Source organism: Chlorocebus sabaeus, chromosome 21, assembly GCF_047675955.1.
Source record: "Chlorocebus sabaeus isolate Y175 chromosome 21, mChlSab1.0.hap1, whole genome shotgun sequence".
Taxonomy (NCBI): domain Eukaryota; kingdom Metazoa; phylum Chordata; class Mammalia; order Primates; family Cercopithecidae; genus Chlorocebus; species Chlorocebus sabaeus.
In genome coordinates this window covers 107,771,852-107,795,383 of record NC_132924.1, presented here as the reverse complement: position 1 = coordinate 107,795,383, position 23,532 = coordinate 107,771,852, and the positions used below count along the sequence as shown (strand labels likewise).

The 23,532-nt window shown below is 40.4% G+C and overlaps 1 protein-coding gene across 3 annotated transcripts in view; it reads right to left on the bottom strand.

Annotated features, from left to right (window-relative positions):
* Positions 1–20,966, bottom strand: part of BPGM (bisphosphoglycerate mutase) — a 32,402-nt gene extending 11,436 nt beyond the window's left edge. Inside the window, exons 1-3 of one of the 3 annotated variants that reach the window (XM_007982989.3) lie at positions 20,834–20,945; positions 19,734–19,784; positions 5,661–6,322 (exon numbers count right to left, since the gene is read on the bottom strand). In XM_007982989.3, the coding sequence (XP_007981180.3) occupies positions 5,661–6,261 (601 nt within the window). In that variant the 5' untranslated portion in view covers positions 6,262–6,322; positions 19,734–19,784; positions 20,834–20,945. Of the gene's footprint in view, positions 1–5,660; positions 6,323–19,733; positions 19,785–20,293; positions 20,403–20,833 lie in introns of all 3 variants that reach the window. The other 2 variants (XM_007982990.3, XM_007982988.3) reach the window with 2 other exon arrangements.
* Between the last annotated feature and the right edge of the window lie 2,566 nt (positions 20,967–23,532).

The following is a 23,532-nucleotide window of genomic DNA, read 5'->3' as shown; positions in this document are numbered from 1 at the left end:
ATGGAGAAAGCATCAGTCAGGATATGACTGCCTATAGTGTCATAATATCTAATATTTGAGAAACAGCTAACATCTTCAGAACCAATACTCTTTACTGTTGAGGTACACGGATGATACCTCTAAGAGCAGACCTAAGAGGAGATGAGTAATACTAGCATACTCTTAGTAGAAAATCTTAAAGCAATTTGAGACTTCAGCATAGACCAATATTCTAATTAGTTATTTAACTGGGGTCATAATTGTTCCCACCCCATAGTTACAGTTTTCAAACAATAAGAAAGTATTTTTCTGATAGGACAGTATGCTGTCATTGATGCTATCAGTTACCACACTCCTTCCCAGTAGGTAAAACATTTTTAGCTTGTCAAGCAGTTTAAAGACAAAATAGGGAAAATTTACTCCAGTCTTTTGAAAGAGCCCATATTGTATGGGTGAAGTTTATATAAACATCTCTAGAAAGCATGGCTTGGAATCAGATGAATCTGCAGCCACAAGTGTTTTTACTTTCATAATAAATGAAAAGAAATTTAGCAACTTTTGTGCTTACAGGAAATATAAACCCTGGTTATGCCCATTTCTAGATTCAATTCTTAACAGTAGTGAAAGCTAACATCTTCATTTTCATGTTTTTATTTTCTAAAAGTGGGTCTCACTATGTTGTCCAGGCTGATCTTAAACCTAGGTACAAGCAATCCTCCTGCCTCCGCTTCCCTAGTAGCTGAGACTACAGGTGCGTGACACCACATCCAGCTCAACATCTTCACTACAACATCATTATAGTGAGTAACCACATAATTTATCATCCAGGCTGGGGCACTTTTGAAAGTAAAAGGAGATGCTATTAATAAAGACATTCGGACAACAGGTATTAATCACAAAATGGGCATGTATGATCATGTAACTTGATAGTAAGCATAAACTGGCAATTAAGATGATAACTTTTGTTTTTTTTACCACCATTAACACATACACATGAACTGGCAAAGTAGTCCTTCCTATAAAAGGAAATCTTTATTTCCCCCTAAACAGTTGGGGAGATTCACTTAATTTTTGGAGTCTTGAAAAGTTAGCATCTAAATCCAATGAAATGTTTTGTTTTAGGTTGGTAAGTAACCAAGCACACAAACCCCCGTAATTTGAGCTCTGGAAAGTTAGACATGCAATACAAGAGGACTAACGTTAGACTAACACGCCTATTCTGGCGACTTAATACATCTATCATCAATTTTGAAAGGACTAAAATCTCACTAAATTAACAGAAATGATGTGAAAAAAATATGATGACATACTATTTCTTCTGATCTTGAGTAAGTCACTTATGCTTAATTCTTACAGTTGTGAAATAGAATACTTGGGACCTTATTTTTCAATAGACATTGTAAGAGAAACTTTATTAATGCAGATTGGCATTTAGAGACAATAAATAACTTATGCAATGATCCTGAAATCCAATCCAGCCTATTTCATGTACATGACATCGTTTCTTCCATGTTAGGTGTGGGAGTTAAGTCATAGTAGGGAACTACAGCAACATCTAAGAACTCCATTAATATTAACTGGAGTACCACCAGGGGGTACTATAGGCCAGAAAGGAACAAAGTCGTCATATCCAGGATGGGTGAGAGTCAAGCTTACAAACTATCCTTCTATTTTCCTGCAGACAAATCTGGATCCTCACATCCACTCTATTAGTTTTCTTGGCTATGGTCTTATCCTAACTGCATGTTCTGGCTTTTCTGCCATTTTTTCCCTCTAACTCTCTGCCATCCTCCTTGGTCACCAACCCCATCGTTTTTATTTTCTACCTCTCTCATAGAGACCTCCCTCTCCGGTAGCCCATGTCCTTTTCTGTGTTCACATACTTCCCACTGAAGTCATTGCCTACAATTTACCTCTTTCTGCACCAACCCCACTGTTTTACATCAATTATCCCCCAAATAAAAACATTTTCTACAAAGCCTGTTTATGGTAATAGGAATAGGAGTTATAACGTAAGGCTACTTTAAAATGTCATTAATGGCCAGGTGCACGGTGGCTCATACCATAATCCCAGCACTTTAGGAGGCTCAGGTGGGTAGATTGCTTGAGGCCAGGAGTTCGAGACCAGCCTGGCCAACATGGCGAAACCCCATCTCTACTAAAAAGCTACAAAAATTAGCCAGGTGTGGTGGTACACGCCTATAATCCTAGCTACTCAGAAAGCTGAGGCATGAGAATCACTTGAACCCAGGAGGCGAAGGCTGCAGTGAGCCAAGATCGAATCACTACATTCATTCCAGCCTGGGCAACACAGTGAGACTTTGTCTAAAAAAGAAAAGAAAAGAAAATGTCATTAATCTCTAAAGGTCATTCAGTTTCATACTTCCAACTTAAAAAAATAGAATAAAATAAAAAAATAAAAAAAGACCTTTAGATGAAGGACTGGAAGCTGCCTGAAGACCAATGCCTGCTTATTTCCCAGCAGCCCTGTAAGTCCACTTCTGCCCCAGCGGTCAAAGTTGCACTTTCATTTTTCCCGGTGTTCTATACTCCACAGCCGTGCATTTCAGCTTTGTACTCACTTCCATATGTTTGCCCTCCCCTATGGTTTTCTAGGCCAATGACAAATCCTTTTACCTTTCAATTCCATTGATTATTTTTCCAGCTTTAATGAGATATAATTCACATACAATTCACCCACACAAAGTGTACAACTCAATGGCTCTTAGCATATTCAGAGTTGTGCAACCCTCACTACAATCAATTTTAGAGTATTTTGTATCACCCCAACAAGAAACTCTGTGCGCATCAGCAAATCACTTGCAAAATCTTCCATCCTCCCTACCCTCTAGGCAACAACCACTCTACCTTCTGTTTCTAAAGATTTGCCTATTCTGGGTATTTCATATAAATGAAATCCTATAATATGTGATCCCTTGTGGCTGGCTTCTTTCACGTAACAGAGTTATTTCAATGTTCGTCCATATGGTAGCATGTATCAGCATCACCTCCCCTTTTATTGCCAAGTAATATTCCATTGTATAGATAGATCCCATTTATAAGTTGATGAACACTTGGGTTGTTCCATCTTTTGTCTACTACGAATAATGCTGCTCTGCAGGTTTAGGTACAAGTTGTTGTGTGGACATGTGCTTTCGTTCCTCTTGGGCATTGTGATGGTTTGAACTGTGATCCCCTCAAAAAGATATGCTGAAGTCCCAACCTCCAGTACCTCAGAATGTGACCCTATTTGGAAATACAGTGTTTAACAGAGAATAATCCCATTAAAATGGAGGGCACTGGTGGGAGGGGGTGGGCTAATATTGTTGGTGGCCTTATAAAAGGGGAAATGTGGATAAGAAACACACACCCAAGGAGAATGCCAAGGAGTGATGCTTCTGCAAGCCACAGAACATCAAAGATTGCCAACAAACACCGAAGCTAGCCCAGGCAAGGAAGAATTGTCTCCTAGATTCATCGGAGAGAGCACAGCCCTGCTCACACCTTGATTTGGGACTTCCAGCCCCCAGAAAACACATTTCTGTTGTTTTAACCCACCCAGTTTGGGTGCTTTCTTACGGCAGCACTGAGAAGCTAATATAGCTATATGCGTAGGTGTGGGATTGCTGGATCCTATGGTAACTCTGTGTTCAGCCCTTCTGAGGAACTGCCAGATTGTTTTCCAAAGCAGGTACACCATTTGATTAAATTAATTTCATAAATTGCTAATAGTTTCAAAACCTCCCTCAAATGTGGAAAAGTAAGTTTTGCTATGTCTAAACACAACCTCTACATGTAATTTTCTCTTTGCCCCCAGCATGGTTATAGTCTTCTTTACCACCGTTTCTAAATGTTTGTATTTCCCTCAAAAAGAACAGTAACAAACAGCTAAATCATCAATGCACTAGCAGGAGGGGATGTGTACAATCAGCTGTGGGTGGGCTGTAGAATGAGTTTAAAGAGATCTATAACAAATTTGAAGATAGGTGAAGAGTCAGTGGTATTAAACAGTAGGAAACTTTTTAAAAGGGGGACTTCCAAGCTAAGAAGGTGGAGAAAGAGGATCCTAAAGGAGATAGTGGCATTTTCTTGAGGGAAGGGAGCCTGGCCACAATAAATCTGAGTCCCAATTCTAAAAAAGGAGTTGGCACAGTTGAATAGAATACACCTCTGGCAGAAATTCTGAAATTCTGAATTTCAGTTTGTTGTCTAGTAGGAGCCTCAACTCTTCTTCAAACAATAAAATACTATGGTCCATTAATGATGAAGTTATATATCACTAATGATGAAGTTAAAGATCTAATTATCCTGAACAAGAACAGAAACTTTTATATACTTGAGTAAATAAGATACGCATGTGCGTGTGCGCATGCACATAAACACACGCGTGCACACACACACACACATATCAAGTGCCACATCTAGCCAATAAAATTTTAGTATCTAATAGTCTGTAGATTTTAGGTCTCTGCATGACTAATGGATGTCAGCTATACAAGTGATGATTTAGTTCTTGGTCATGTTATAAAAATCAGGGGAAAATAATCACATGCTAAAGACTACTTCATTTTTAACTAACAATCTATTTCTACTTATTTCACATACAAGGTCAGCCTTTTTACTTGTCACAGCCTCTTATAGAAAATTCAAGTGGAATGAAAAGGAATGGTAGAGAAATGTCTTCTATTTATTACCAGTAAGCTAACTGCTGACAGTGATGAAAGGCAGGAAAACACCAGATAGGGCATATTATGCAAAAAGCACAACCATGTGGGATGAGTGGAGAGAAAGAGGGAAACGAGAAATCCGCAGAACAGTCAGAAATCCAGAAGGTGTCACAGTGCAATCACTGATGCTCAAAACCGGTGAACGTTAATTCTCAAAAGAGTTCATTTGGTTCATGTTACTTAAAAAGAAGGTAACAATACAATATGTTTTAGTATACATTTAGAACACGACATAAAGTGGTTAAAATTATGGCGCTGCTGATTTCCAAAAATTGAGAGTCAAGATAAATAAATAAACCAACTACGCTTTTAGTTTCCTTCCCCCTAACTTTCTTCCAGTCAATGACTAAGCCTGCTCTGAAAAGAGGAGTGAAACAAAAGAACTGCTCAGGAAACCTACGTCTGGAAACACAGCAATCATTGTTTAAAGTTGGAAGAACGTGAGCAAAACTGAAGTCTAGATAATTTACTCAACTTGAAAAACTCAAATTTACTTTCAAGGCCGTTTCAACAATTCCTTCCTTTCCCAGCTTCCTTTCATTTCACTACAACAAGCCATACAGTCCTTTAGACCAGTGCTTCTCAAAGTGTGGAACCCCAATCAGCAGTATCAGCATCACCTAACGCTTCTAAGAAATGCAGATTCTCAGGGTGCACCCCAGACCTACTGCTTCCGAAACTCTGAGGGTGGGACCCAGAGTCTGTGATACACCAACCTCTCCAGGTGACTCTGATGCTTGCTAAAGTCTGAAAACTGCTGCTTCGGGTAACAGGAATGGAAAACGCACAAGAGATCTGATTTCTAGAACAAGATGATTCTTAAATCTGAAGTGACAAAGGGGGATAGAGAAGGAGAGTCTATTGTGTAACTAGGGCATCATTAGCTTAATTTCTAGATTAAGGCCCAGATATCACACTTGGCAACCTCTAATAAGTGGTATATAAAGCTGGTACCTTCCAGGTGTTTTAGGAGTGCCCTACTGCTATTTCCATGAGCAGATATCAGAATGGTTTTGCCACGTAAGACTTCAGGAGCAATCCTTTCATTCCAATAGGGAAGGAGTCTTTCCAGAACATCCTTTAAGCTTTCAGACCGTGGCAGTTGATCCAAGGGCACATCGCATACTTTGTACCTCCGGTCGTTGTAGATTTCGTGGTAGTAAGGATGAGACTCCTCAATGGGAGGCGGGGTTATATTGTAGCTTCTTCTCCAGAGCCTCACTTGTTCTTCACCATGATTCAAAGCCATTTGCTCCCTGTTGAGACCAATCAAGGCCCCATAGTGACGCTCATTTAGACGCCAGGAGCTTTCCACGGGCACCCATTCCTGCCCTAGCTCTTCTAGGATCAGCCAGGCTGTGTGAATGGACCGATTAAGGACAGATGTGAATACAAGATCAAACTCAAAGTTTAACGCTTTGAGTTGCTTCCCACAGTTCCGAGCTTCCTCCATGCCGTCACTGTTGAGTTTCTGATCCACCCAGCTACAAAAACGGTTCTCCTTATTCCAAGCACCCTCTCCATGTCTTAACATAATAAGTTTGTACTTGGACATACTGATGGCTGAACTTCCCAGGCGTTTTCAAATGGGCTAATACTCAAGGACAGCAATACATCTAGAAAGACAAGAACAAGTCTAAGTTATATTCTTCATTCAACTGACCACCTAGGAATAGAAACAGCTTTACAACACCCAATTTCTAAAAGAAACTGAAATCCCTTTGAACAGTCAGAAACGTGATAACTCATACACTGGGACATATACAGGCATATTCTATAGATATTAATAATTCATTACAGGGAATCTAGTTGACTTAAATTTTCTGATGTTTGGATAGCATGTTAACTGTATGACATAAAATAACAAAACACTTCATTCTAATGGCATGCTGTGTTTCTGCCAGATACAAAGGCTATTTATGCTTACAGTAGAAAGGATTTAATAGAATGAGTTACAGACGTCTGAAAGAATGACTAGTAGCTGGGAACTCCCAGCTTCCAGCAGCTGACTCTACACTGAAGGCATCCTTTTCACTTTTGTTTTCCTGTGGTGGAAAAAGAAGTATTTACTAGTATCACATTCTTATATTATTAGAATAATATAGAAGTTATTAAACATGTTATTTCAATGCACCACTGCATATATCTGGCATGTATCACTGGCTGGTGGCAACTAGCTCTTCAATGCCACAGGCTACATCACACACTAGAAAATCTAAGGTATGCAAAATACATCAGTTCAACATTCAGACAAATTCAAAATGATTTAAAGAGACACTAACACCAAATATGGTATGCACCTAAATAATTTTGCACCTGCCTGAAGACAGTTTTCAGCAGGAATAAATCCAGATGCAAAATAAGCTATCAAATGCAAGCAGCTGAGGGATGCTGCCTGTACAAACAGATCTGGTCTGTAGGAGTGAGAGGAACCACACTGATAAAGAGGCCACGCCTCCTCCTCCCCAGCCCTCCAGATATCCTACACACACCAGCTACATCTTAGCAGGGGAAGAATCTAGTAAAGGGAGACCAGCAACTCTCAAGATATGCTGCACTCCTTACATTTAAGCCGCTGGCCTGAAGATCTGCTGGGCCCACTCTGTCCTCAGAGAATCTGCTGACATGGCTGCTCGGTCTGCCTCTCTCTCCTTGTGGTGGACACATCTGCACTGACACACGCTTGGTTTACATGCCCAGCGTCTCCATCTCCGCTCCAGTGTTTTTGCACACTGGGTTGTAAAGATGATACGAGAACTAGGGCCTGGTCTTCGGCCACTCATGGCAACTTCCATTAACTGGAGATTTTCTGTCCCACTTAAACTGTGAGTCACCCACAGTAAAATAACAATCAGTGGCAAAATTGATAGGAATCTAGATCTAGTTTCTACCTTTCTTTAGTAATTCCTAGAGATTCTGGAGGGAAAACAGTCTTTAAAATAAGGCTTTATATTTCAATGGAAGGCAAACAGAGGACTTAAGGGAAGAAATCAAATTGAGGTGATATGCAAGTACCGTCATGTGTTGCTTAATGAAGGCAGTATGTTCTGGCAAATGCATCATTAGGTGATTTCATCGGGCAAACAACATAGAATGTACTTACACAAACCTAGATGGTATACATAATTTTACTTATGTATGTTTTTTCATATGGAAAACCAAGTATCCCAGCACAATTAATGAATATCAATCATTTCCCCTACTCGATTTGCAATGCCAATGTCAAGTGCCACATATCAGATGTCTATAGATGCTCCACTGCCATCTTACAGGGTCACCATCATACACGCGATCCATGCTTGACTGAAACATCATTAGGTGGTGCATGGCTGAAGTTGAAAGGCTACAGCAGTTAGGATGATGATTCTCCTTTCTTGCTAAGTACCAGGTTGCTGTGCATGTGGAGCAGGGAAGTGCCAGGGAACCAGAAGAGCCTAGGCTCAGGACCCAGGTGAGAGCATCCCACAGAGCTGAGAATTCCCCAGAAGGGAGCCCAATGTCTCTGTCCTTAGCACAGAAGGGACATCGGGGTGGCAGAACAGAGAAGGGAACAAAAGGTATCTAGGGAGTGTTTTGCCAGATGACTGCCTGTGCCCAGGGGCAGAATAGTCATGAGTCTAACAAAGTTCAAGCTTCAGAGCCCCTCACCTGCAAGAAACCAAGCGATGAATACACACACACACACACACACACACACGGAGGGGTGTGTATATGTTAATTTGCAAATGGAAGATATTTTTGCATTGTTTCTTTACAAAGCCCCAATCCACCAAGTAGTAGAAGCCTGAGCTCTATCAAAAACTGTATCTACCCTTTGTAACCATTTATCATTTTGTTTTGTTAGTGGTAGCAGAGGAGGGGGATGGAGAAAAAAGAAGGTATCAGCTGTTGCTCTACCTTCACTCTCAGTTTATCTTGTCAAGTGAGAAGCCTCCATAAGCTAATGAAGCCGTTCTCTCTTCAGTTAAAGAAGGGCATGGTTAGACAAATTTTGTAGACAGAAGCACCTTTCCACCATCTTTTGATTATAAACTACACCAAGGGGACAAAACAATGTAGCAATAGCAACATGGACACTCAGGCACCCACCACCAAGCTTTGTGCTCTTATTCTCTTGTATTTGCTTACTGCATTAAAAGAAAGTTGTTTTCTTTTTACTGAAAAAATACACACACACACACACACACACACACTCTCTCTCTCTCTCCAGAACAGAGGAACAGTACTGCAGACACAAAAACTATGCAAATACACATCCTTCCCTCACTCTGAAGCACAGGAATACATTTACGCAGGTGAATATATGATAAAGTACTAAACTAGCATATCTATCTCAGGAAAACAAAAGGTCATTTTCCTCTCTCCTCCCTAGTACTACCAACAGACTTTTCCCACTTAACTAACTGAACTGCTGCATATTTACAAAGAAACTGCTGAGGATTAGCTTGCAAACATAAAAACTTCTATCAACATCCACTGGAGCTGATTTACCCAGTGTTTACCAAGAAATACACAACGCTGTAGCCAGTGTGATTTAAAGTTTAAGGCATGGATTGCAAACTCAGATTCCTACAATGGCCAGGCAGCTGTGTGAAGCAGAGTGCAGCTGGACCGTGGGGAGTGATGGGCACCGTGAACTGCAAGGAACATGCATGCTTCTCTGAAGGAGGCAACTCTTGTGTAAACAGTAAAAGTTTTCCTATAACCTCATCTCATTGAGCCAACAGCACTGTTCTTAGAACTTTTCTGGAAAACAAAAAGAAGATGGGATTGCTGACACCAAAGACTAGGGTGAATGCAAGACCTAGAGTCAGACCACAGAGAACCTTTAAGTAAATAAATGTCTTTTTTAAAAAGGTTAAAACAATCCTTTCAAAACCTCCCAAAAATTCATGTAAAAAATAAAAGGAGTACCTATTACTTAGCTCCAGCCCACTGCCCTGTGATACTGAGCAATTGAGGTTTCTAGATCTTCCAATTAAAAAAAAAAAAAAGAAAACGTAATTTTATCTGATATTTGATTTAAATATTAGCAACTAATGTACATTGGCAAAATGTGAATGAAACAAAACATTTCTTCTGCAGGCTAGATCACAGCTGCTAGCTTATGACCTCTGACTTAAAGGGAAACCTCCCCTAGGCCACAGATAAATGATGCAGCCACCATACCCCAGCAGACAGAACCCAAGCATCTGGACCACTTAACCAGCTTTCCTGTTATTGTCCAACACAGCCTTTCAAAGGACAGACCCTCTAATCCCCATAATGCTCTGGGCTTCCTTCTCCCTGACCCACCTTTAGAGCCCTCCCTCACCAAACCATTTGCTGGTGCCCTGCAGACTTCCTAGCTCTGTCCTCAAACTCCCACTCAGCTTTGAGCATCAGTTGTGCTGAAAAAGAACTGAACTGAAAACTACCTCTTCCCAGGTGACACTGCTTCTCTCTCTAGTAGGGGGTGCTCATGCCTCATACCCTAGGGTTAGGGTCAGGTGATGGGCAGCGTCCTGCTTCCTCTGCTGACCAAATTGCCCCTCCCCCACCATCCTGGGGAGTTGGGGAGCTTCAGTGTTAAAAGTCTTGCTATATTCAGTTGAAGTTCTCTTGCCCTCATTTATTAACTGCAAACTAACAAACTCCTTGAAAATTGATCTTATTTTAAACCCTCAATTCTTCCTATTGGTCTTAGGAAAATGTTCAGAATCCTTCATGTGACCTGCAAGGCTTTGGTTTTATTTCCTTGAGCATGTCAGGTTCTTTCTTGCCTCAGTAGTTTTGGACACACTCTACCCCATGCAGAACACTCATCCTTCATCTCTTCTCTCCATTGCCACTTCAGTCCCACCCTGCTTTAGGTTAAGCTCTAGTCATCCTTTAGATCAGTTGTGTCCAATCAAGATATAATGCGAGGCACAATGAAGTTTTAAATTTTCTACAAGCCACATGAAAAAGTAAAAAGAAATAGGTGGAATAAATTGTAATCTTGTATTTAATCCTATAGGTCCAAAAGTTATCATTCAGACATGGAGTCAAAGGAGATCATTTTGGAACTTTAAGGTGTAATGACTGCTCTATTGGATTTCGGACTTGTATGGGGCCTGCTGTACCCCCTTTGTTTTGGCCAATTTCTCCCATTTGGAACAGGTGTATTTACCCAATGCCTGTACCCCCGTTGTATCTAGGAAGTAACTAACTTGCTTTCAATTTTCTCGGCTCATAGGCAGAGAGGGCTTGCCTTGTCTCAGATGAGACTTTGGATTTGGACTTTTGGGTTAATGCTGGAATGAGCTAAGACTGTGGGGGACTGTTGGAAAGGGCATGATTATGTTTTGAAATGTGAGGACATGAGATTTGGGAGGGGCGAGGGTGGAATGATATGGTTTAGTTTTGTGTCCTCAACCAAATTTTGTCTTGAATTGTAGTTCCCATAATCCCCATGTGTCATGGGAGGGACCCAGTGGGAGGTAATTGACTTACGGGGGCAGTTACTTTCATGGTGTTCTCATGATAGAAAGTGAGTTCTCACGAGATCTGATGGTTTTATAAGCTTTGCCCCCACTTCACTTATATTTCTCCTTACTGCCACCATGTGAAGAAGAACGTGTTTGCTTCCCATTCCACCATGATTGTAAGCTTCCTGAGGCCTCTCCAGCCATGCTGAACTGTGAACCAATTAAACCTCTTTCCTTTATAAATTACACAGTCTCTGATATGTCTTTATTAACAGCGTGAGAACTAATAACAATTCTAACACATGATCCATACAAAAATTAATAAGGCAGTTTACATTCTTTTTTTCATAGTATGTCTTTGGAATCTGGTGTGTATTTTATAATGAAAACACATCTCAATGTGAACCAGCCACATTTCAAGTGCTCCATAGCCACATGTGACCAGTGGCTACCACACTAGATCATGCAGCTTTAGAGCTCAGCTTAAATGTTAGTTCCTCCAGGCCAGTGGTTCTCGAACTTTAATGTGCAACAAAATCACATTAAACAGATTGCTCGAGCCCACTTTCAGAGCTGGATTTAGTAGGTCTGGGGTGGGACTGTGAATATGCATTTCTAGCAAGTCCTCAGGTGATGGTGACATGGCTGGTCCAAGGACCATGTTTTGAGAACCCCTGCTTTAGACAGACTTCGCTCCCTTGCTCTTCACTCATTGGGAAGTAGGTCAGGCCTGCTGACCTACTCCTAGAGCATCCTGCTCAACCACATTTGGTGCACCTGCGATGGATCCCCTTGAGATATATTACCTGTTCAATGGCTACGTACCCTGTAAGACTGTAAGCGGCATCAAGGCAGGTCTTACTGCTGTATCTCTAGAACCTAGCACATCGCTTGGTACATATGAGGCACTCGGTAGATGTGCTGACTGAATCTAAGTCAGACAGGAATGACTGGATTGTACTCATGAGAGTAAGGCTTGACAGTTCTAGTAACTGCCACAGTAAAAACAGTTGGCAGGGCCAAGATGTTAGGAAGCTTTAGCTTAAGAATCCCAGTGTATCTATGTCAAATAGGAGCCAAGAATAATTATCCATTATAGTTTTGTACCTTGTACTTTTGTACTATGTTTAGTATACTCATGGATGGCCATAATCTCCACAGAAAAAAAATGGAGATTCTGATTGACTTGTCCAAAAACATATGGCCAGTAAATGGCAAACTGGAATTGCAACCCTGGTCTTCTGCCTTCAACCCACCACTGGAGATATTAGAGTCGTGGTTTGAGGATCTTGGCTTACTTGGCTTCACTTCACAGGGGCATCTCCAGTCCCAACTTGTCCTTCCAAACCCAAGCAGCCATTTCATAAAATGCAAACGAACAAGGTGAGCATGAAGGAGGACTCGGCTTATTAGTACTCTTGAGAAAAACCTCAAGGCACAAAGTAAGCCAGGCAATAGTCACCCCAACTTATAAAGAGGAACCTTACTAAGAATATATATTCCCCACCCCAAATTAAAAACGATTCCTTTTCAACCTCAAGCTTTATTTTTTTGTTTTGTTTTGTTTTTCATGAACGCTCACTAACATGCACCTGGTTTCTCATTTATCCCATAGCAAAAGTTACTGGCACTTACATTAAGTACTGATTTTAATCAATAATTTACATCATGTTAAAAAAAAAAAAAAACATAGGTTATTGAATTATCCCCCAGGGTGTCTTCCTTTTTAAAGTGTGATCTGGCTTGAAGAAAGTTTACTAAGGAAACATCTTTTACACAACTCTGTATCTTATTCCTCCCTCCCCTTCCTTTTGTCCATTTACCTTCCCTTCTAGCCATTCCTTTTTCATTTTCCTAACACCTAACTTGTACCTTGCCCACTCTACTGAAAAGGTGTCTCAAAAGATTGCAGGTTAGTTACTTCTTACTAAGTGGAGACCATCTTCTCCATGCCTTCTCTAAAACAGACTACTTCCATCAAGAAAAAAAAACCCACTAAGATTTTGGTGTAGCATTTCCTCCAGCTCTTCCATGATTACATCTCGGTCTTGGGTCTCTGCATTTTCTTACCTACCTGTGAGAGTACTATGAAGATGATCATATTAGTCACAGTAGCCAACATTCACAGAGTGCTCAACTGTGAATGTTACTTCAATGTTACCTGGCACTGTGAATCCTCAACCGCCATTCTATGGAGTGGCTACTATGTTTACTCCCATTTTACAGATGAAGAAACAGGAGGAGAGGTTAACTTGCCCAACGTAACAGAGGCTGTAAATGGCAGAGCTGGAATTTAGTCTCAAGAAGTCTATATCTATGCCCTGAACCATTTTGCTACACTATCACGTTGAAACCTGAGGCTAAGTCTTCAGTTCTTGGAAACCCTTTTCTCACTGCTTTAATCACATTAAAATGGATGACTCATAAATTGAAAGCCCCAAATACTCAGTCTCCCTAGCCTGACCAATTAATTCATTCTTCAAACATTTTGCAGATCCCGTTTAGGGATAGTCCAATGCTAGGCCTATAAGGAATATGTAATTCAACAAGAATTATGTCTTCAGTACGTGTGTGTGTATGTGTGTCTAAAACTCAAAGTAATTCACACCATGAGAAAGCACTTCATTAGTAAAAGAGAGGTGGGAAGGGAGAGAATATTTCTGAGTAAGGCTTCGTGGACACAGTACTTTTTAAGCTGGATTTGGAAAGGCAAGGTTTAGATTTACAGAAAAAAGTAAAGGAATTACAATCTAGGGGAACAGTGAGTGAAGGCAAAGGAGCAGGTACATACGGAAAATGGTGAGCCCATTCAAACTGGTTGGAGTATAGCTAGAGTAACCACACATCCTGATTTGCCTAATAGGCAAAAAATATTCTTTCCATAAAGGCCACCATAAAATTGAAGTTATGGGTCAAGATTAGCATTCTTTTGGCAAGGTCAGGACAGAGAGGGTAGTTAGGAGAAAGATGCACATGCATCATTATTACAGAACAGTATTGTCTTAGGCCTGTTTCCCCAACATAATTACTACTAGGGCCCCTTTCACACTTAAGTGTCCCATTTGGAAAATTATATGGCCACTCTAAGTACAGGGTATAACAAAGAAGGAGGAGACTAGCCTAGAAAGATAAGAACAAATAATGACCCAAAAAAGGCCTTGTTTTTCTATACATATTGGGACATCATTAAAAGTTTAGTTAGCATGCATTTTAGCAGGATCAGGCAGCACTTACACACAGAGATAGACCAGAAAACTCGAGTATGAACACTAGCTGAGAGGTTTTTGCAATAATTCTGGTAACACAGGATAAAGACTTGGACCAGGACAATGGCTGTTTAAGTGAGATGAAGGAGATAAATGTGAAAGACACTATAGCTTAGCTCAGATATTAGCAACTTTTTCTGTAAACCACCAAATAGCAAATTTTTTAGGCTTTCTAGGCTACACTCGTCTCTGCCATAATTAGGTACAATCGTATCATTCTGCCATTGCAGCTGAAAGCCACCATATGTAATATATAAGTGGATAAATCTGTTTCAATAAAACTTTACATATGGACACTGAAATTAGAATTTAATATAATTTTCATGCACATGAAATATTAATTTATTTCAACCATTTTACATGTAAAACCCATGCATAGTTTGTGGGCTGTTCAAAAACAGGCAGTAGACATATGATCCAGCAAGCCCATCACTGGGTATACATCCAAAAGAAAGAAAATAAGTATACTGAAGAGATATCTGCACTCCATGTTTATTGCACCACTATTCACAATAGCCAAGATATGGAAGCAATCTAAGTGCCCATCAACAGATGAACAGATAAAGAAAAATTGGCACATGTATACAGTGGGATATTATTCAGCCATAAAAAGAATGAAACCCTGTCATTTACAACAACATGGATGGAACTGGAGAGCATACGGTTAGGTGAAAGAAGCCAAGCATGGAAAGATTAATTTCACATGTTTTCAATCACATGTGGGAGCTAACAATTTTGAAAACTGAACATATCGTAATAGCAGAATTATGGTTGCCAGAGGCAGGGAAAGGTAACAGGAGCAGGGAGGTTAAAGTGAGGATGGTTAACAGATACAAAACTATAGTTAGAACAAATAAGATCTAGTATTCAGTAGCACAATAGGGTGATAATAATTTATTGCATTTTAAAAATAACTAAAATAATGGAATTAGAATGTTCCCAAAACAAAAAAAAAAAAGATAAATCCATGAAGTAATAGACAAATGCATGAGGTAAATCAATTAACCTGATTTGATCATTACATATTGTATACCTGTACCAAAATATCACATATACCTATAAATATACACAACTATTATGCACCCATAATTTAAAATTAAAAATGTAAAATTTCTTAAAAAAGGTATAGGCCAGAAGGCCTCAATATGTCGATCTTGGCCTAGCTGGATCCCACACTTAGATCTACTAATGACAGCAGCATTTTTAACCTTTAAGCATTCCGTCATAGAATAATCCCAACATTATGAAATCACTAGATTTTATTCTCGGCCAGAACGGCGAGTACCATGAGTAATGGAATCCCATTCATAATTGTTTTTACTCCTCATAGAAGGCCATACTGAGGACATTTAAATCAGTCTGAGTACTTGACTTTTGCTTAACTAAATTATTTAGGAATGGGTTCAAGATAGAACTATAGGGGAAAACTACGGGATTCATCCTGTTAATCTCCTTCAAAAATATCATGTGTCATTTTGACACACTTTACCCCATTAGACATCTTCATAAATTGCCCCATAGTGCCTCACACTTCAGGTGAATGTATACTTGCTCAGGAGTAGGTGCTATGTAATTGCTTTGACAATAAACAAATCGGTGATGCAAAGAACACACTTTGCAGGTGACTTATAACTTTCAAAGACCTTTCACTATAAATGTATAGGAATTCCATCTAAGTTAGCTATAAAGTAAAGAATATTCTTTCCATAAATGCCACCATAAAATTGAAACATAAAATTATGACTCAAGATTAGCATTCTTTTTGGCAAGACAGGGACTGTAGATAGGGGAATGATGTACTTGCAAGGCACTGCATTTACTAAGGTTACCCCTCTAATATTTTCGAGATCCCTGAGTACTTTCAACAAATGTAGCATGATCATCTGCTGCTGCTTCCTACTCCTTCATTAAACTATATAATTCCACATATGAAATTATGTGAAATATAATTTCACATTATTTCTCCCATAACTGAGGTTCCTCTGTTATAAGTACTCCCCATAACTGAGGCTCATCCTGTCTTCCAAACTGACACTCCTGGGACTTTGCTTCCTCCCTTCCTCACGTGTTTGAAAATTAATAATGCCTAAGACCCTAGTGGTACAACTCATGGACAAGTAGGACAAACTACAGGGTAAAGTCCAACTTAAAAACCTAGTTTTTCTTGTATTGCCAATGTTTGAGCAAGAAATTTGATCACCAATGTAATGTTGAAGTTATATAAAATAAGACAAATAGAACCAGAGTCACTTAGATTCAAAGCTCACATTTAAATATTAAATAGTCAATTGCTATCCTAGACACTCAGATGATGTTTTCCTTGGTCCAAACTCTTACTGTGTGACTTTGAGCAACTTTTAATCCCCACTGCAATAGGAATCTAACTTTATAGTAAGATGGGCTATTATTTGAGGACAGAGAAAAAGAACCATGTCTCTAACAAATTAAAAAGGAACAGTTCTCAAGGGAAATGAAATCTGGGGCTCAGTTCCTTAAGGCTTTTACTGTCTTAACAAACTATGCCTTCCCCTATATCAAGTTCACTATTAGATGTTCAAACACAATTGTACCTAAAAGTGTTCCATGGTCTATTACTTTTCCTAAGGCTTTGTAGAAACTTTTTCATCTGTACTTGCAGTTATAAGAATACTTTTTTACCAGGAGCAAACATTACCACTCACTTTTTCCAGACACTAAACCCACATTTTCCAGACACTAAAACCCTCTCATTCACCAATCTTACATCTACTAATATTTCCTACTGATTGCTTGTTACAAGAATAACCAGCCATACCAGGCAGATCCCTACTCACCGGAAAGAGAGAAACATGTGTAATGAGACATGAATTTGCTCACGGCATGTTGTATGTTCCAGCCTTCATGGCATCATCATTGTGGACAACACCCACTCATGACAGACCCCTCCTTCCTATCTCTGGTCATTGTCTTCCCCAGGGTAGTAGCTTTTATCAACACAAATTGTTTCTACCAAATCCTAAAAGTCTAAAGTAAAAACAACCTAGATATGAGCCCAGCTCTGCTACTTACTGACAATGTGATCTTAAGTAAGTTATTTAAATTCTTTGAACCTCAGGTTCCATACCTATAAAGATGAGGATCATGAAACGACAGCTCTCGGGGGCTATTAGGAAGACTAAATGAGATTATGGTAAAGCACTCTACCAAAAAGTGAGAGGTAGAATGGAGCAGACTTTGACTAACTCATAAATAATGGCACAGATCTCAGGCCTGTCAAAGCAATCCTACCTTGCTGATGATATGAGCAGAAGCAAAAACTGGGAATAAAGTAAAATGAAGGGAGGAATTAGAGGGAAAATGCTTAAATTAGGTGGTGGAAGGAGGAATGCAATCAAATATTGTAGGATGGAGGTGATGGTAAGATACAGTCTCAGAAGCTTACCAAGTACTAATATTCTGCCATCCAAATGCTTTAATGAAGTGGTTAACATTTAATTTATATTTTACACAGTATGTTTTCCTCATATTTGTGGCCAAATTTGAGCAGAAGGGTTTTGTTATTAAGTAATACTTTTTGTCCTTTTTTGTTCTGCCACCTATATAAACATCTTTCATATCAGATTTTATTCCAAGGATGTTTCAAGAAACCATTCGGTTCGAACATTTTTGTGACCTCTGTTCTTCAGGCACTAGACACACAAAGATGAAGGCCCGGTGAATTTAGGTGCACCAATCATTACTTAAAATGTGCCTCTTAATCTCAGCCAACCACAGAAGGCAAAAGAGGAAGAAAGACTAAAAGCTCTACCCAAACACTAACAGTGGTTGCTTCTAAGTGACATTTTTCTGCCACATTATACTTCTGTATGCTCCAAATTTTCTACAATAATCTGGTTTGGTTTAAATATGAACACAAAAGAGTATATCCTTGTAATGGGGACAAAAACAGGAAGATAAATAAGACCTAGTATTTGCTAGCACAACAGGGTGACTATAGTAAAAAATAATTTAATTGTAAATTTTCAAATAACTAAAAAGAGTATAATTGGTTAGGAACACAAAGGATAAATGCTTTTGGTGACAGCTACCCTATTTACTCTGATGTAATAGCACTGCATGCCTATGTCAAAATATCTCATGTAACCCATAAATATATACACCTACTAGGTATCCACACAAATTAAAAATTAAAAAACAAGAATATATCCTTGAAGCTGGGAACTTTTACTTGCTACTAGATGGCACAGAATTTACTGCAATGAGACTCTGCTTGTGTACTAATCATTTTTACTTTAAAACAGACTTTCAATACAGAGTTTATACCTCAGATATAATTTAATGCAACATCTGCTTTCTAAAGATACAGAATTCGAGGTGGTAGGATCGCTTGAACCCAGGAGGCAGAGGTGGAGGATGCAGGGAGCAGAGATTGCACCACTGCAGTCCAGCCTGGGCAACAGAGCGAGACCCTGTCTCAAAAAAAAAAAAAAAAGCAAAAATTAAGAGTCACAGTTGAAATGATTTGTTTAAGATCACACAAATAGTAACAGCTTCAGGATTAAAGCCAATGTTCTTGATTTCTAACTCAGAGCTCCTTCCACTATGACACTGTTTGAATTATGCTTCTCTGAAGTCCACCATCAACTGGGGAGCATCTGCGGTGTATGAAGTGCTACCGGAACACAAAGATGGCTAAGAAAGCGCTATTCCCTGGACTTATGAGAGGCAGTTAAAAAAAAAAAGGAGGCCAGGCCTGGTGGCTGACGCCTGTAATCTCAGCACTTTGGGAGGCTGAGGCGGGCAGATCACCTGAGGTCAGGAATTTGAGACCAGCCTGGCCAACATGGTGAAACCCTGTCTCTACTAAAAATACAAAATTAGCGCGGCGTGGTGGCGCATGCCTGTAATCCCTGCTACTCGGGAGGCTGAGGCAGGAGAATGGATTGAATCGGGGAGGAGGAGGTTGCGGTGAGCCGAGATCGTGACATTGCACTCCAGCCTGGGCAACAGGAGCGAAACTTCCTCTCAAAATGAAAGCAAGCAAGACAGCAAGGAAAGAAAGACAGAAAGACAGAAAGAATGGGGGGAGGGGGGGGAGAGGGAGAGGGGGAGAGGGGGAGAGGGGGAGAGGGGGAGAGGGGGAGAGGGAGAGAGGGAGAGGGGGAGAGAGAGAGAGAGAGAGAGAGAGAGAGAGAGAGAGAGAGAGAGAGAGAGAGAGAGAGAGAGAGAGAAGGCAGGCAGGCAGGCAGGCAGGCAAGCAGGCAGGCAAAGCCAGGCGCAGTGGCTCATGCCTGTAATCCCAGCACTTTGGGAGGCCAAGGCGGGCAGATTACCTGAGGTCAGGAGTTCGAGACCAGCCAGGCCAACATGGTGAAATCCGGTCTCTACGAAAAATACAAAAATTAGCCGGGCGTGGTGGCCTATGCTTGTTAATCCCAGCCACTTGGGAAGCTGAGGCAGGAGAATCGCTTGAACCCGGGAGGCAGAGGTTGCAGTGAGCCGAGATCGAGCCACTGCAGTCACTCCAGCCTGGGTGACAGAGCGAGACTCCGTTTCAAAAAAAATAAAATAAAATAAAAGAGAAATTGACATGAGTTCTGCTTTCACTATAAAAAAACTTTAGTACCTACAGGTGAAACTTGGGTTTTGATTTTTTCCCCTCCTTGGAAAGAGTCTGCATTTAGTCAGCTAACATTATAGTACCACTCACAAGCCAAAGATCTTCCGTAATTTGGAAGGGAGGCAGTAGAGGAATGAGAGTTATAATAAGTTAGCTAATAACCAACTATTCTTTAAAGCTTAACTGTGAACTTAACTGCAATTACGCATTTCATTGACCTTCTCTAGTGTAATACCAGCCCCTGTCCCTTAGAAAAGAGGAAAATACACTTACGTTTTTATTTCTAGTGGTTCTAAGAACTTGTGATTGGCTCCAGATTCCTACATGAAAACACTGCATATATTCACCTACTTCTCTTTTCACCGTATTCGAGTTTTTCTGTCTGCCAAACAAAATGATAGGGCCAGGTCTGCCAAAGCCCCAAATACAGCGGCATCGCCCTGCTTCCTTCCAGGGGATCTTCCTATTGAAAGGGGTCTGCCACACAGTGCCTCAAACGTCCAGGATAGCGTTTTTCTTCCCTCCAACTTCTATATATTCTTGCCATAAGCACAGCACTACCAAAGCGGGCTCCTCCTCTCAGTTAACAGAACTGTGACTGCCTGTGAGGCTCATTCTGAGAAAGGGACAAGGGAAAGGGACCAGGGCGATAAGTGAGGGTCCCAGTTTGAGGGCTGGAGTGGGCACCAGACTCCCACCAACGACTAAATCGGAGAAAGTAAAGAAACTGGCCTTCCCCGCACCCAAAAATAAAACATCACATCACTAAAAAATGGAAACATTCGCAACATTTTCTAAAACAAAACCACTCACCTGCAAAGGGGCTACCAGTAGCAGCAGCAGCAGCAGCCGCTCCTCCGAGCAGCCGAAGAGCCAGCGCCTCCTAGGACTCATCACTGCCACCGGCATCGACGCTCTTTTCTAACGCCCGAGCCAGACGTGGGCAGGTCTTAGGGCTCTGCCTATTGGAAAATCGAACTGTCACTCATCCACGGTCCCTGCCTACTCCCGGGACCAGAGAGGTCTCTTCCGTTTACCAAATCCCAGGAGTAAGAAGTGAGGTTCTGATTGGTTCGCTACAGAGACGAGCACATACCTGAACCAGTAAGGAGTTGGTTTCGACTCCAACGGGCAGGCTTGTGCCTAGGGAAGTAGAAAAACAAACCCTGCAGCATCGCCGGTGGAAAACCTCGGATCCCGGGAGCGTCTTAGCGGTTTGAGGTGCTAGAAAGCGTTTAAAGTGTTAGGAGAAACACCTGCGGGTGAAGACAGGTGTCAGCGGACTCTTGGAAGAGAGGAAGTGATATTTCTTTTACTTATGGGAAATTTTGGGATTGAAACCTGAAGACGAAGCCGGGCTATCCTCCCAGAAGAAGCTGCTTTCCCACAAATTACTCGTGGGTGAAAGTCTTAAGTCGTGATTAAAACAAATGCCTTTGAAGTGCTCGATTTATAGGCAGTAACGTATCCTTACTTTCTCTTACCGCTTTTATAGGGATTTCCGTTAGGCAGTTTGCTGACAGTATTTTAGGTGGGAAGAAAAGTCATGAATGGAATGCCCTAAAAGCTTATTGCACAGAGGAGGGGAGGCTGGAGTGGAATGAGACAATGACAAATTCGGAGGCGACAATAACTGAACAAGAGAAATCTATGAAAACACCGGAAGTCTGGCACGAGGCCTTAAAAGCTTCTAAGCAGGCTTGAACTACCAACGAGGTTTTGAAGCATATGTGTTAGAACTTTCGGGTGGGCGGGAAAGATAAGGAATGTTATGTTTGCCGGACCACCTGGGAGATTCCCTTCTTAACTTAGAAGCTATCCTACGTAGTGGTTCGTGTCCTCCTGTGAGTTTTTCCTGTTTCACCCTCATAACAAATGCATTAGGTTTGTGACAGGCAAGCAAGTCCTCATAATAATTATACATACATTTGAAAAGATAATCTTTCAACATTTGAAATTTTGTGACACACTGTGTATTGAACTCATTAAGATCTAATTGTAGCCAGTTCTGTATCTCATTTACCGATCTTAGAGCATGACAGTTCCTCCTGGGATATAAAAGAACAGAACTTTACTTCCGGGACGGCACTAATCCAAGGCTTGATAGGTCCCAGCAGGTGATAGGTCCCATCTAGTGATAGTTAGAATTTAACTTGCACAAGATTAACTAGAGTTCAGGCCAGAACAGCTGAAGAGGCAGTTTCCAAATCTTATACATTTGCCCTCTTGCTCTTTTCTCAATATCAGATGAGGACAAAGTAAGGAGAAAGCTTTTCTTCTACAGTGTAATAAAGCTCCTACTCGAGTGCCCACCATCCATACTCTGGAGGCTAAAAACAGTCATTCCCAAGTGGCAGTCTTGTGGCATTTGGCATTTAGGGATACTTAGTCTGGACTTAAGGGCGCCTATTCACTGGATTTAAGTTTACTGTTGTTATGGATACCCATGGAATGCTAGCTTGTCACATAAAACCTTAACAATATCAAACATCACTTACCTTTTAGAATCATTCGCAAGACTATATGGCTTATGAATAACTCATTTTGATATAAGATGGAAGCAATTGTTTCAGTGATTCTGTCTAGAAGGAATTGAAAAGCAAATTTTCATCAGGAGCAAGCATGTTCTTTGTAAGACAAATGTGCACAGAGGCTAACAGAATTTCAGGAGTTACTTTTGCCCTATGGAAAGATTGTTCTCCATACTTAATTATGTTACAGTATCATATCCTGAACCCTGTGTCCTGCTCTATTCGATGAGCTGTCTCCCTTATGAAGTTTTAAATAACGAGGTCGTGATTCACAAAAATGATCATAAATCCAATTAAGGCAAAGATGAACTCCAAAGAATATTAGACTTGTGCAAACTTAGTACTTGACAGGGCTTTGGAAATTAAACTCTAGCTCCTTGTTGTACAGATAAAGAAACTGAAGCTTAAGTGATGTGCTCAGAATTACTTGGTTGGGGACAAACCTTGGGCTAGGACAAGGTTGCTAATTCATATAATTCTAGGAAAATGCTTCCTCTTCCTACTGCCTTCTCTTTGCCCCAAAAGCAATGTATTTTTTTAAAATTAAGATTAATTTTAGGATTCACTTCCATTGAAGACCAACCATGAGGACTTCAATTCTGATATAGCAAGTGATATAGATACTGTGAAAATAATTCAGTGTCATCAAACAACTTTTGATGTAGTCTTTTATCCAAACAAGAAATGAAAAGCAATAAATTATTATAGGTATGTTGTCTCTTTGTCTTCCTTTCTGTTAGAAGTGTATATCAAAAAGTCAATATTAACCCATATGATACTTTGAGTTTTAGTAGAAAATTGTCTTCCTTGTGACCTGAATAAACCACTATTTTATTGATAGCATACATACCTGGTCAAAATAATTTCACAGTTATGTGCACAGAGCCTCTAGCCTTTTCCATGTATGGCTGAATTGGTCCACTATGCATCAAAACGTCATCCATGGACCTAGGCTATTCTCCCTTGTACTAGCCTAGCAGA